Source organism: Chelonia mydas, chromosome 4, assembly GCF_015237465.2.
Source record: "Chelonia mydas isolate rCheMyd1 chromosome 4, rCheMyd1.pri.v2, whole genome shotgun sequence".
Classification (NCBI taxonomy): domain Eukaryota; kingdom Metazoa; phylum Chordata; order Testudines; family Cheloniidae; genus Chelonia; species Chelonia mydas.
In genome coordinates this window covers 29,328,885-29,343,249 of record NC_057852.1, presented here as the reverse complement: position 1 = coordinate 29,343,249, position 14,365 = coordinate 29,328,885, and the positions used below count along the sequence as shown (strand labels likewise).

Sequence of the window (14,365 nt, the reverse complement as noted above, 5' to 3'; positions counted from 1 at the left end):
AGAACACAATCATCTGAAACTGGAGAAGACTGATAGCTGTGACGAGCCACCAGTGACCAGAAAATGGGGCGAGGGAATTCCAACCTGTTGAAAGTCAAAACTGTTTACTTAAAAGAGAAATTGTGTATGGACAGTGTGTAATGTATATGTTAGGGCTATCTTGATCTGTAAAAGAGTATAGAGGATAATGAATCTCAATTCTATATACTTACCTTAAAGGGACCATTTTAAATTCATTTTAATTCATAAACTAATTCACAGATGTCCTTGCAAATTCCCTTTAAAATTCAAAGAGTTAAGTTCTGGAAGTTTGAGGAGCATACACTGTATTCTTCATACATAAAATGCTATGTCCATCCTACAGACTTCTGCTGGCATAGCTGTCAGCCAGGGCATAAAGAAGTGTGATCCCTGATTGATATAGGCTCATTTATACCAGTGAAAATGTGCTCTTCACAGGAATCGGGGTTTTTTTTCCTTTGGGGTGGTGGAATAAGCTAGACTGGCTCTGCTGATATAATCTGCAGCCACACTAAGAGCTGGCCGAAGTCTCGTGAAGCCATAGCCTCAGCCTTCACAGTGGAGTTCTGACCCAGGCTTCCGTAATACAGGACTGTATCCAAGGTTTCTATATTTAGATGTAATAGGGTTTGAATTAAAAAAATGTCATGGTAAAAGATAGCTTTTTAAATCTTGTAAACATGTACAGTCTATGTACTTCTATTGTGTCTGCGCTTTTAATAAAACCCTCAGTGCTTCTACAAATGAAGTAGCTGCTATAACTTGTTTTCAGAGGACTGATAATTTTATATATAAAGAAATATAGAGCTGAGTCCTCTTTCATCTTCTAAGGCAACATTATCAATGGGAAGTGAAAAATGTGAAAAATATAATTATAGTAAAACTCATTGTTTTGTTTTAATGACTGTGTTTTCACCAATGCAATAGAAAACACCCAACTCAGTAGAGAGGTCATGTGAAATATGTTTGACTAACACATTTTTAGAATTCAATTTTGAAGATACCAAGAGGAGAAGTAATTGAAGTCTTGTTTATTGGTGAGATGAAACTGAGAAACAATTCAATTTGGGTATAGGTTCACTTTCTTCCTTCTGCCTCTATATCTCCTTTGTACACCACCACCATACATGCTCTCCCTAACCAACCAATATATACTGTACTGTGTGGGCAAGTTTTCTGTTGCATCCCATCCTTGTGTTACATTTATCCTCCTCTGGGCGCTTTGAAGCTCAGAATATAAAAGAAATTATTTTCTTTCTGACAGGTAGCTGTTATTATGTAATGAACTGCAGCTTTTCTATGCTATGCCTCCACCCAATTATGTAAAAACTACAGCTTCTGGTGCTGTTTCCAATGTGAAAGTGAAAAAACCTGTCTTCAGAGCAGAAGTTGATTCCGTGAATGATGCATGTTTGATCACGCTTGATCAAATACAGTATTTCTGAATGTCAGATGAATGCACTGCTTCTGATAATTCCATAACAGGAGCTTTTCTTTTCCTCCAACAGTTACCCGGCTGTATGTGAATTTCTCCAGCACAATAACTTGTTATCTATACTCAGAGCCCACGAAGCTCAAGATGCTGGGTAAGTGTGTGGAGGGGGAGGGGGGCTCTTGCTTAATAAATAAACATTATTCATACCCATTGGCTTTTATAAGGAAAGAGTTTCCCTGAATCAGCAAGTAAAATAATCCATTTTAGCAGTCTTCCAAATTAAAATGGTAAAGTCCCCAAAACCCCTTATTTTATATTTTTAGTGTTGTTACTTAGCACTTATAGGCCTTTTAAAATATAAGCTATTTTAACACGAGATTGAAGCCTGAATGTGCACATCTCAGACATGTTTTCCATAATGACCATTTCATTATGGTTTTGTAAGATTGTTGCTTTCCTACAGTAATTTGTTGAAAAGCAGCTGTACTTCACCAGTAGTAGTGAAGTGTAGAAGGTGATCAACTGCATAGCAAGGAGACAAAGGACAACTGTGTGAAACAAGACTTTGGAAGCTTATTTTTAAGTGACAGCAACCACAATATTTTATTAGTGGTACAAAAACAAACACTAGGATTACAGTGTCTGATCTTTTATGCAACCATAGCTGAATTACAAGACAGACACATTTGATCTTATTTCAGGAAGTGGAACGTGAGACTTCAAATAGGGGATGTTTCTTTAAGGGAAGAGGGGTCACTCTACCAGGAAGAGAGTGAAATATGTAGCAGTTGCTGGCTAGCTGCTTAGCTAAATGTGCAGTTGTGAATCGTCTGCAGCAGTGCTGGCACTTTCTGATCAGTCTGACTCTGCAGCTGTGTGCTTCCGGGGTTTTCTGCAAAGGCTGTTGCAACAAAGCCCCCAGTGTGTACAAAAATATCGGCAGACTTAGGGGCGATGTTCTTTAATTAAAGTCGTGGCAAAAAAAAATCTCACTGTTGCTGCTAATTCCCTAAACCACCTCCTCTGACCTGCCTGAAAACAGTTCAAACATAGCTGGCCTTCTATACCTTTCTTCTGAGTCGTGACTAAAGGGGAAAAAAACCCTGAGGCCTCATCTGTCACTACATACTACTACCTTACACTGTCACAGACCCCTAAACATCACAGTGGACAAAGAGATGTGTCATGACATTGGAACACTCTATGGCCTGGAAGTCCAGGCTGACAGAGAAGCTTCAGACTCCAGCATGGGTTTCTTAAAACTTCATTGTGCACCTATCACCATGTCACTGTAGGTCACAACTGAGAATACCAAATTCAGGACAAACTGCTGAGAAATAGGTCCAACACACTCCAAAACTTGTGGTTATTCTCCCATAAGATTTACCAAACCAGCAACAAAAGTAAACTTCTGTTTCACCACACTGGCTAACAAGAAGTCGGAAAAGCAGTCTCCTTAGGCATTCCAGTCCTGGATTCAACACCCAGACACTAGACTTAAAGATGAGTGGTTCTTTAAAACCAGTTTCATCAAACAAAAGGGTTCTTCTGATCCCAAAGGACCAGCCACATACCCAGGTCAATATATAACTCAGATCTTACCCAATAACCATGCTGTTGGCAATCCTTTCGTATCTAAAATCCAAAGGTTTTTTTATAAAAAGAAAGAAAGGTGAAAGTTAAAATTGGTTGGAGGAATCAAATGATTACAATAAATGCACAGTTCTCGGATCAGGCTTGTAGCAGTGATGGAATAAACTGCTGGCTTGTTAAGTCTCTGATTGCTTCCAAACCATTGGAAGGTCCTCAGTCCCTTGGTTAGAATGCTCCTATAAGTATAAGTTCATAGTCCAGAGGTTTGAGCAGGAAAGAGACAACATGGCAATGTTTCCAGGGCCTTTTATAGCTTCTCTCCAGTGAAGGGAAACCCATTGTTCTCACTGTGGAAAATTACAGGTGACAAGATGGTGTTTGGAGTCACATGGGCAAGTCACATGTCCATGCATGATTTCACTTAGTCATAGCAGGAAAGTCCATTAATTGTAGGTGGGCGTCTTCCATTGTGAATTAAGTGTTCTTTAATGTGCCATTCAACTTGAATAGTTCCTTCACAATGTGCTGGCTTGTGAGTGCTACCCAGAAGCAAATATTTGAAATACAGGTATAGAGCCAATACTCATAACTTCAGATACAAAAATGATACATGCATACAAATAGCATAATCATAACCAGCAAATCATATCCTTTCTATAGACACCTTACCTGACACACTTTGTACAAGATTTGTTGCACTTACATAACAGTGGTAGCAACAATGATCTATTCTACATGATCATATTTTATCAGATAAAATCACAGCACCGAAGAGGAAATGGTGTCATTTTGATTAGGAAAAGTATTTGTTTCCAATATATACCCCAGAGCAACCTTTTGGATTTCACCTATACTGGGAGAGAATAGCATGAGAAGCCTTCTCACACGCTGTTACACACAGCCCACTCTCATCATTCGTCCCAAGGTGGCTGGGAGTGGGGTGAGCCCATGGCCCTGACTGCTCCCACCCCCACCTCTCCACAAGCCTGCAGGAGTGAGAGAGCTAAGCTATCGTAAAGCATAGTGCAATACGCACACTGAAATTCCGAAAAGCTATTACAATGAATCGGTGTGATACTTTTCCTTACTTTTGTGGATAATTGCCAATTATTAGAAATTATTAGAGAACTAGTGTGCTGTATTGGGTATTACTTCTGCCTTGCTATGGGGAAAATTCCATTTTGTTGGTTTGCTTCCAAATTCTGCAGGTGTCCCATTCCGTTACTGATTGATTAAATATTGCTCTGCTGGGACAATATGCCTTTGGTCTGCACAAGCCAGCAGGGATGAGTAATGAAAATGTATAGGCATTAGCATGCTAGTCCATGGACTGGACAAGATTTGACAGTCCATTGTGAAGCTAAGCTTTTTTTCCATAGAGGAAAGTATATTTCTGGGTGATACTGCTTTGCATGGTTGTCAAATGATATAATTTGTAATTTCATGAATGTGCTTTATACTTTATTAATACTGATTTTGAAGCATAACACTCTGTTGGGGGGAGGTTACTATAGTAATGCCTGTGTCCCATGGTGCTGCAAGACATCTGAATTAGTTTTCCTATTCTATCTCTTTGAGTATTTTTTAATCCCTTTGCAAATTTTGAGAAGAACCCTCCATCAATAGATGAAGGGCGAAAACCTGATCCCCTTGAAGTCAGCGGCCAAACTCCCAAAGACTTTAGGGAGCCCAAGATTTCACCAGGAATGTCTAGTGCTCCTCGTTAGTATTTTCTTTCCTACCACACTTTGCATGCTTGGGTTTCAATCGTTAGGAACCAGCAACCAGTGTAGCTGCACTGGTACAAACAACATGGAAAGTCACAATTTGCGCCATTTGAGTTTACCTCTGCTTGAAATCACGGTAATCCCAACTGTAGGCAAGTTCTAAATCTTATAGCAAATCCTTCATGCATTGCTTTAAAGATAATTTATTTCTGTTGTTATTTGTAACTTCACATGGTAAAACCATTGGGAGTGACCTGTTGCTTTTCTTGGCCTGAGATAAGTCAGTGACATGTTGTACGCTTAGAGCACTGTACAAATGATTAATAATACTATTAATAATATAACCTGTCATTTCCTTTAGGTATCGTATGTACAGGAAAAGCCAAACAACAGGCTTCCCTTCACTAATTACAATTTTTTCAGCACCAAATTATCTAGATGTGTACAATAACAAAGGTAAGAGAGCTCTCTTCCTTCTGTTGATGCACAGTAGTAGCATTATCTCTTTACTCAAACGTTTTATGCAGTTTCCCATTTTTGATTCTTTGCGTTGACTTTGTCCTTTTATTAGTTCATGCTTGTTTACTTCGTTGCACCATGTAAATTTAATGAGATGAATACCAATCAGGTGTGTGTATATATATAATACATACACACACACACATTATATACATATATATATATATACATTCAGATAGCTACATACTTTTATGTTTCTGTCTTGTATATCCTTGGATACATTTGGATTTTGAGTGTTGGTTGTTAAGTAAAACTTTGGAGAATTAAATTGCCAACAATTCTAAAAACCGAAGGAAGCACTTTGTAAAATCTTATGGTTGAGATTTTCGAAGCCCTCTGCTACTTTTTAGAATAGGCCGTCTGGCCCTTTGTTACTTTGTAAGATTAATGGGAGTAATATGGCAAACTCTGTCATAATATAATCTAGGTTCTTATAGAGCCCATAGTATCTGAGCATCCTATTTCATGTTTTGTTTTGTTAATCATTTTTACGTGTAGTGCAAAGAGAGGGAAATATACATAAATAAACAAAGTCTGCTGCTTAAATAATATACTAGCCACTCTGTGAAGACTCAAGACAACCTAAATCAAGTGGATGCAGCTTACATTAAGTTACTAGAACAGTCACTACAGCGCTTACAGTGACTGTAAGTTTCACTAATGAGTTGCAGAAAAAAAATCTGTTCTAAATCAGAGCATTCCAGTAACTCCTACTGCTAAATCCAATATACACAGCAGGATAGCTTCACTTTCTGCTACTCCAGTTGGAATAAAACTAGTATGCTTTGGTAGGTGAAAGAAAATATGGGGACTATAAAGACCTCCATAACTACTTTTTCCTTACCATGTTAATGAGGATAGTTTCATTATAAACTACCATTTCCATGGTCCCAACCTATTAAACCCATTAGAAGGTGTTTAGCTTTCCTAAGGGGACAGATGGGATTTTCAGTCTTTGCCCACAGACAAAGAAAGTATTTGGTATAAAATGTGCAAAAGAAAAAAGAGACTTCAGAACTAGCATGATTTTAATAGGTTATTGTATAAAACTTCTAACCACTTTAAAAAGCTATTATGCAAATGCTTTAGTCTTTGTGAGGGAAGAAATTGGTTCACTGCTAGAAGCTAGATTTAGCATATTTTGGCATAATACAAATGCATGTTAACGTGCAAAAAAATTATTAAAGGTACAATACCAGCAACATCAAAGCCTTGCTACCAGTATCTATCTATGCAGAAAGTAAAGCATGTAGGAACTGTGCTTAAGCAAATATATTTTGAGTCCTAGCAACATAGATGAGCACAAGAGACTTAGGAATTGCAAGTGCAGTAAAGACAGGTTTCAGAGTAACAGCCGTGTTAGTCTGTATTCGCAAAAAGAAAAGGAGTACTTGTGGCACCTTAGAGACTAACCAATTTATTTGAGCATAAGCTTTCGTGAGCTACAGCTCACTTCATCAGATGCATACCGTGGAAAGTGTAGAAGATCTTATTATATACACACAAAGCATGAAAAAATACCTCCTCCCACCCCACTCTCCTGCTGGTAATAGCTTATCTAAAGTGATCACTCTCCTTACAATGTGTATGATAATCAAGTTGGGCCATTTCCAGCACAAATCCAGGTTGTCTCATCCCCCCCACCCCCCAACACACACACAACACAAACTCACTCTCCTGCTGGTAATAGCTTATCTAAAGTGACCACTCTTCTTACAATGTGTATGATAATCAAGGTGGGCCATTTCCAGCACAAATCCAGGTTTTCTCACCCCCCCCCCACACACACACAAACTCACTCTCCTGCTGGTAATAGCTTATCTAAAGTGACCACTCTCCTTACCTTGTGTATGATAATCAAGGTGGGCCATTTCCAGCACAAATCCAGGGTTTAACAAGAACGTCTGAGGGGGGTGGGAAGTAGGAAAGACAGCGTAAGGCAGTTTTGCAGCATCAACAGTGCAGGGGAAAGAAAAGTGTTATTTGTGGGGGAGAGATTTCTGATTGAGCGTATACCAGTAGTTGCCCTTAGCAGGTCCATAGTAGTAAAGTAGGTTGGACCAGCATTTCAGATTTGCCTGTAATTGTGTTTCTTAAAGTGTTTGCATTAGGAATATGGGGGTTGGCAGTATAGGCTTTTGTCACTATGGCAAGCATTTGACACACAAGAACAATGATAAAAATAGAACTTAGCATCTGAATTTTAAATCCCCAAATGTCAGGGGATGAACAGAGGAATGCCCCTCTATCATATCAGTCTCAGAAGTGAGTCATCTTATTTGTTCCATGATTCCTAGGTATGACAGACCATATATTAGATAAGATTACCCTTTCTGATAAACAACTACTGCTGCAAATTCTGATTATCTACAACTGCTGCTGACATTCAGGTGCTCAGTTCCTCTCCCTATTTGGGCCAAGTGAGCTAATGTCAAATTAACAACGGATTAAGATCTGCTCCAATATGACAGAGAATCACCCTCTTTAATGTGTTGCTTTTAGTGAATTTAAGGCTGACCCTAAATATCCTTCTAATGAATTTTTGTCAGAATTTCTTGCAAGGGAAAAAAACCCTTTTTCCTGAGATTGAGATGACTGGTTAAGGCATTCCAAGTGTGCTATAGAAACTTTTTCACACTGCATTGCTTGTGCACCTCAGTCTTGACTGCAATCTGCTGCTGGCTCAGACCAGGGAAAGAAAATGTCATGATTCTGAATTTTATGGTTTGGGATATTCTTTGTAAATTGTAGCTCGATTTGCAGCAGATCCATCCTTTAATAATATAGTGATTCTGACTGATCAATTTCATCAGAGGTGAGAGAAGACTTACTAAAGGCTTCCTGCAGAACTGCAATGAGTGACTTACCAGCATGTCCGCTCAAGGGACAGAAACTGCGTGTACCAAGACTGCATGAGGGAATGTCTGGTCCACATCAGAGGAGATTGGGACCCGAGGAGGCATATGCCATTTTTCTCTGAGAGCAGATCATGTTGACTGAGGACACTTTCTCAATTACAAGCCTAGTCTTTGCCCAGATTTACAGCACGTAATCTCTAAGTAAAGAGAATCGATTTGTTTGAGGAGCTTCAGAAAATTCTGATTTGCTTCTGAGCTGTAATGAGTTAGAAATTGCCCTTAAAACTTCAGATTTTGAATCGCATGATGTTTTTCAGGCACCTCTGGCTTACACATTACAAACTACAGTAAAAGATTTGTTATCCGGCATGTTGGGGGAATGGGGGGTGCCAGTAAGTCAAAAATTCTGGTTAACTAAGAGGGAGGGAGTTTGGGTGCAGGAGGGGGATCAGGGCTGGGGTTTGGAGAACAGGAGGGGGTGTGGGGCATGGCTCTGGGAGGGAGTTTGCATGTGGGAGGATGCTCGGGCAGGGAGTCGGGGCGCGGGAGAGGTTTTGGGGTGCTGGATCTGGGCAGCGCTCACTTAGGGCGGTTTCCCACAAGCAGCGACATGTCTCTGCTGCTCCTAGGCGGAGGCGTGGTTAGGCAGCTCTGCGCCTTGCCTCCGCCCGCAGGCGCTGCCCCCACGGCTCCCACTGGCCGCGGTTCCCGGCCAATGGGAGCCGTGGAGCCAGCGCTCGGGGTGGGGGCAGCACACTGAGCACCCTGTGGCCATTCCTCCACCTAGGAGCAGGAGGGACATATTACCGTTTATAGGGAGCCATGCGGAGCCAGGTAGGGAGCCTGCCGGCCCCACGCCAACTGGACTATAAACCCAATGTAGATCAGAAATGCCAGTTTATAGAGCTTTCTAGTTGGTAAAGTGCCAGATAACAGCTTTTACTGTAATAAAGTCAGAAATTTGCACATAGTTTTGACTTACTGTTTTATATCCAGGTGTGGGCGTATGTGTGGTTTGTTGTTTGCCACTTGTAGATGAATACAGTAAGATTCTGAGGAAACTAAAGAGATTGGCCAGCAAACTGGAAGTAATGATCAGATATATTTTTATCTTTCTAATGAGTGAATGTGATGGGGCGCTGTGGTATTGAGAAAGGGTAGGTTGGAAGGTTTGCATTCGTACTGGGGCAGAATTAAGATTGCGAGGTGCATGCTGTCTCTAGTATACGGTGGTGTTCTTCAAGTGATTGCTCGTATCGATTTCAGTTAGGTGTGCATGCACTGCATGCACAGCCATCGGAAAGTTTTTCCCCTAGCAGTATCCGTCAGGTCGGCTGTGGAGCCCCCTGGAGTGGCGCCTCCATGACGCTCAACATATGACCCTGCCGACCCGACATCCCCTCAGTTCCTTCTTACCGCCCGTGATGGAACTGTGGCATCTTGCTCAGCAAGTTCTCCACATGTCCCTAGCTTCATTTAGATAGTAGTTCTGATTTTTGATGGTAGTTTCTTTGTTTTGTTGTAGTTAGTGGCAATTGGGTTGTGGGGGGGGGGTTACCCTCCACCCTAGCTGGCTGTCTTCGGGGCTTTCATGCCCAAATCCTCAGGATTTAAGCCCTGCAAATCCTGCTCCAAGCCCATGCCAATGGGCGACCCCCATGACTCTTTTCTGAAACATCTGGGGGAGGCTCACCAAGTCGAGAAGTACAGGATCTGCCAGGGATTTGTCTTCGGATTGAGGAGGAGCGGGATTTTTGCCTGAAGCAGCTCCTTATGGAGGCAGCACTTAGTCCCCAGCCTCCTTCGGCACAGGAGGACCCAGCATTGAGTTCTTCAGTGCACAGAGTCGCGGCGGCGGCAGTGGACTCTGGCCAAGACCTGCGGCACCGCCACTCCCCGGCCCCAAAGCCGGCATCATCGACCCGGCACCAAAGTGACACCGGAAGCCGGAGAAGGGTGGCTCTCCTAAGCAGAGACCCGGGCCCCTGGAGCCGACCTCTGTGGTGCGTCCTGCGGAGGAGCGCCCAGGAGCGAAGGTCACGGACGCAGCACCGTTGACTTCAGCCCCACTGGGGGAGCCTTTGAGTCCGGTGCGGTTGGACTCCCGGTCCCTCAGCGTGGTGGAAGTTCAGCTACTGTCCACCCTGGACACGTTTGCGGCTGCGAGGGACCTCATCCACTCCACACCAAACCTGCGGTAGCTCAGCAGACAGCACTGTCTTGAGGCAAGCTGGCACTGATCCATCCGTCGGCACCGTCAGCCCCGTTGGGCAAGCCTCAGCACAGTTTGAGATCCTGGTACTGCTCAGAGTCCTGGCACTGCTCCCCATCGCAGCGCCGGTCGTACTCACAGCACCTTTCCGGATCACATCAGTGCTCCCGATCGCAGCACTGCTCCACTCGCCTTCGTGGAGCAGGTCCCGGACCTGACGCTGGTTCTGGCACCATTCACCGTCTTGGCGCAGCTCCCAGCCAAGTACCGATCTAGGTCCCGGAACTGATCCAGGTCCCGGCATCTCTCCCCAGCCTCGCAGCACTGCTCTCCTTCTCGTCGGCACAGATCCACTCGGCACCACCCTGGCCCTCGTGGTCCCAGTCTCATTCCTCGGGTTCAGAGACGGGGTCGCGGCCTTCGGATCGGGACCACCGCCAGTCAGACTGTAACTGCCCTGATATGGGGGCAGGACCATGGCCGCCACATGGGCAGGGGCCCACCCAGTGGTCATTCTGGACCCCGTGGGCATACCACCAGGCACAGGGTGCACAGTCTGCAGCTTCCCAGTCGGCTGCCTCTGAAACAAGGGTACCGGAAGCCTTGGCCAGTCAGCCCACTCCTCAGGGTCCAGAGGACCCATCATGCAAGAAAATAAACTTTGACTTGATAGTGGTATTTTAAATACGATGGTTTTATGAGGCCTTGAGGACAAGGTATATTGAAACAAAAGTTCCGTGCAGGTTGTATGGGTGAATACAGCTGTGTCTGTGAATCGTAATGAGCCCATCACGATCTGTTTTTCCCGAGGCCACACACAGAAGGCAAGCTAAGATTTTATCAAGTGAGGCACTTAACAGTGCTGCTGTACTATATAACAACTTTTATGAAGAGTCATGCCTATTTTTGAACAATATTGAAATTCCCTATGGCAACAGTATACGGCAGCTAAAGAATACAGTATTCGTTGATCAGTAGCCCATGTACAGTATGTAAGTATTTTAACTTATCGCAGTATTTTTCACTTTTGTTTTTTACATTTGTTTAAGACATCAGGATGTACAGTAGTGCTATTTTTGCTGGGACAATGGATACAGAAGTGGGAAATTGTACAGTACTCAGTAGGAGTCAATCACTTCTGTTTATTATTGTCAGTGAGTGTGTATTTTAGTGTCAGACTGTCACTTTTAAAAATGGAGGTTTTTTGGCTGAATGAACAATTTAACTAGCTGTCTGAGGGCAAATGCTCATCTTGGAGGATTTTTTTGTTTGTTTGTTTTTTGTTTTAAAGGTTACGTCTTTTAACACTCATATATTCACTGGGGAGTTGGAACATTTTGACAAGAATAACAGGATACCTCTTCCGATACCCTTTAAAGTCCACAGTGTGTTTGCTAAGACAAAAAATCAGACCAGGAGAGAGAAACAACAGATTATGCAAGGGGATCTACAGTACTATAAAAAGCAAGAAAACAGCCTCTACATTGATTATTTGTGAGACATTCATTAATGTCCTAGAAAAAGGGGTAAATAGCGTGTTTATGAAATTTGCAGAAGACAGCAAAAAGGGAGGTGTTGTGGTCACCAGCTGAGTAAGATAAGTAATCGAAAGGGATATAGAAAGACAATAACAAAAATTAATTTCACCTTGGAAAATTGCCCGGTAGCATATCTCAAAATAGAGATACTTGGGAAATAGTACCATAAGGAACAGAGGAATAATGTAATAATCTGATTTGTTTATCATGTTTATTTTATCTTATCAAACCTATCAGTTTTCTCTAGCATTCCTGACTGTACTTATATAAAAGGCCATTTGTTGTCATAGTAACAAAGATGATAAAACAATTATTAGGGTATCATTGCCAATGTAGGAATGTTCACTACAAGTGACTTCTTTCATCTACTGATCCAAGTCCCAAGAACTGGGAATTCGGCTATTTCTTTGGGAGAAATTAATCTACGATTTAAATAGAACTTACTTTTAGGGAAGGTTTTTCTGGTATGTTCAACCTAAATTTTTCCTTTCTACAATTCATCCTGTTACTCTAGTCATAACCCTGTGTACCACATTAAATATTTCCTTTCCCTTTGTTACTATTTCCACCCCTTCGGTATTTTTACCAACCCCTTTTCCCAGCCTGTCACCTCATGAATGAAATGTAGTCACTTGGTAGCCAACCTGTTATATTATGTGGGAGCACAAGTCATGGTTCCATTGTTAAAGTTGAGAGTGAGCTTTGCACTTAAAGCAGGGATTCCAATGCTTTGCTTTGTATGTAGAATGCAGTATATCCTCCCCGAAATTATAGAACTTATTCTCTCAGCACAGAATGAATTTTCTGATAATTTACAAGCAGGCTGATGGAATAGTTTGTAAAAATTAATTTTAAAATGTTTCCTTTAAGAAATTTAGCACCCAATGTCAGACTGCTTTTTTCCTGAATGATCTTAGTGTTCGAATTACACAGATGCTTCAGATGTCCTTTATAGCAAAACTCACTGAAATTCTGTGCATAGGATACATCTGAAGACTTCATTTACAATTAATGGTCATATTCTCATTATTATTCATAACTGAAAGATTCTCGTTCATGGGAGCTGAAGAATCATGCTCCACTACAGAGATTTCCACTGAGAAATGCCTTATTTCAAAGTGGTTGCCATCCCTGATTGTTCTCAGTGGGACCAAAGTTATAGATTGCCCCCAATTAGATGACTGTCTCAATTTCACCACCAGTCTCCTATTATTCTAAAGGGCACTGAGGCCATAGGATGCTGGCTTCACTCTCTTAGGAAATACTAGGAAGCAGTGACCATTTTGTAAGAGTAACTCAATGAAGGAAAAAAGAGAAAATCTAATATATATTTAAAAATCATTTAAATCTAATCTGGGGCCACAAACTCTAAAATGTCTGAATCTTATCTATTTGGTTATTGCATGATGTTGCTAATGGGCAGAGTTAAGGTTATCTGGGTGTCCTAACTCTGCACTTCTATACCTTAATATGTGTGAATGTAAGGGTAACCTTAACCCTGCATTTCTTGGATTTATAACTCTTGATTTTGGAATAATTGCTACATCCCTGTAATGTGTGTTACAATAAATTTACTGTACTTGCAACCTTAACTCCCATTTTAAGAGTTCAGCTCTTTGAGTCTTTCCTCATAAATCAATACCTCAGGTTATCCAATGACTTTTGTTGTTCTTTTCTGGAGCTGCGTTTTTTCAAGTTAACTCTCATTTTGTTTGCTTTGCCCTTTACAACTTCTCTACATTTCTTTCCCCTCACTGGTGGTCAGAGTTCCTCCCAGTTCAGGATCCACAAATCCAGTCCCATTAGTATTGTTGACCCCCTCTTCCATATCATAAATGGAGATGTTTACTGCCCAAGTACATTACACCAGTTCTTGCAGCATTTTACTAGACATTGCCGTCAATTACACCCTAGACAAACCACCAAAAATCATGTCTGCACTAGATACCTCTCCTTAATCCAAATCATTGCTGTTTTATCTTTGCTGTTTGCTTACTGAGCTGCCAGTCATCAGCCCACACTGGCAATGTTAATATGTTCAAATCAATACGAATTAATTTTGTGAGAGATTGTATCAAATTCTATACTAAAATCAAGATATAATTCCTTTCATCCAGTAATTGTTGGTCTTTCAAAAAAAAAAATACTCAAGTCTGATTTCACCCATGAAGAATAACTCTTGGTAATCCTGCCCCCATTGAAGTCACTGAAAAGTTTTCCATTAATTTCAGTGGGGTTAGGATTTTATCCCATAAACCTATACTTATTACTGATCGTGTTTTTCTTATCCATTTGACAAAAAAGTCCAAAAATAATTTATTGAAAAAAATCCTGCAGGTGGCTACAAATTCTGTCTTCATAAAACAGAATTAAAGATTGAGGAGGGTACATGTAATATATTTTACTTTATTAGCAGCTGATGTCTCACAAATTAATAATGTTAGTAATCAATATTACACAAT

The 14,365-nt window shown here is 41.4% G+C and overlaps 1 protein-coding gene across 2 annotated transcripts in view; it reads left to right on the top strand.

The window, feature by feature from the left end:
- PPP3CA (protein phosphatase 3 catalytic subunit alpha) overlaps window positions 1–14,365 on the top strand; it is a 325,188-nt gene that overhangs the window by 273,993 nt on the left and 36,830 nt on the right. For both annotated transcript variants that reach the window (XM_027825437.3, XM_027825438.3), the window contains exons 7-8: window positions 1,530–1,607; window positions 5,138–5,232. In XM_027825437.3, coding sequence (XP_027681238.1) covers window positions 1,530–1,607; window positions 5,138–5,232 — 173 coding nt within the window. The remainder of the gene's footprint in view (window positions 1–1,529; window positions 1,608–5,137; window positions 5,233–14,365) is intronic.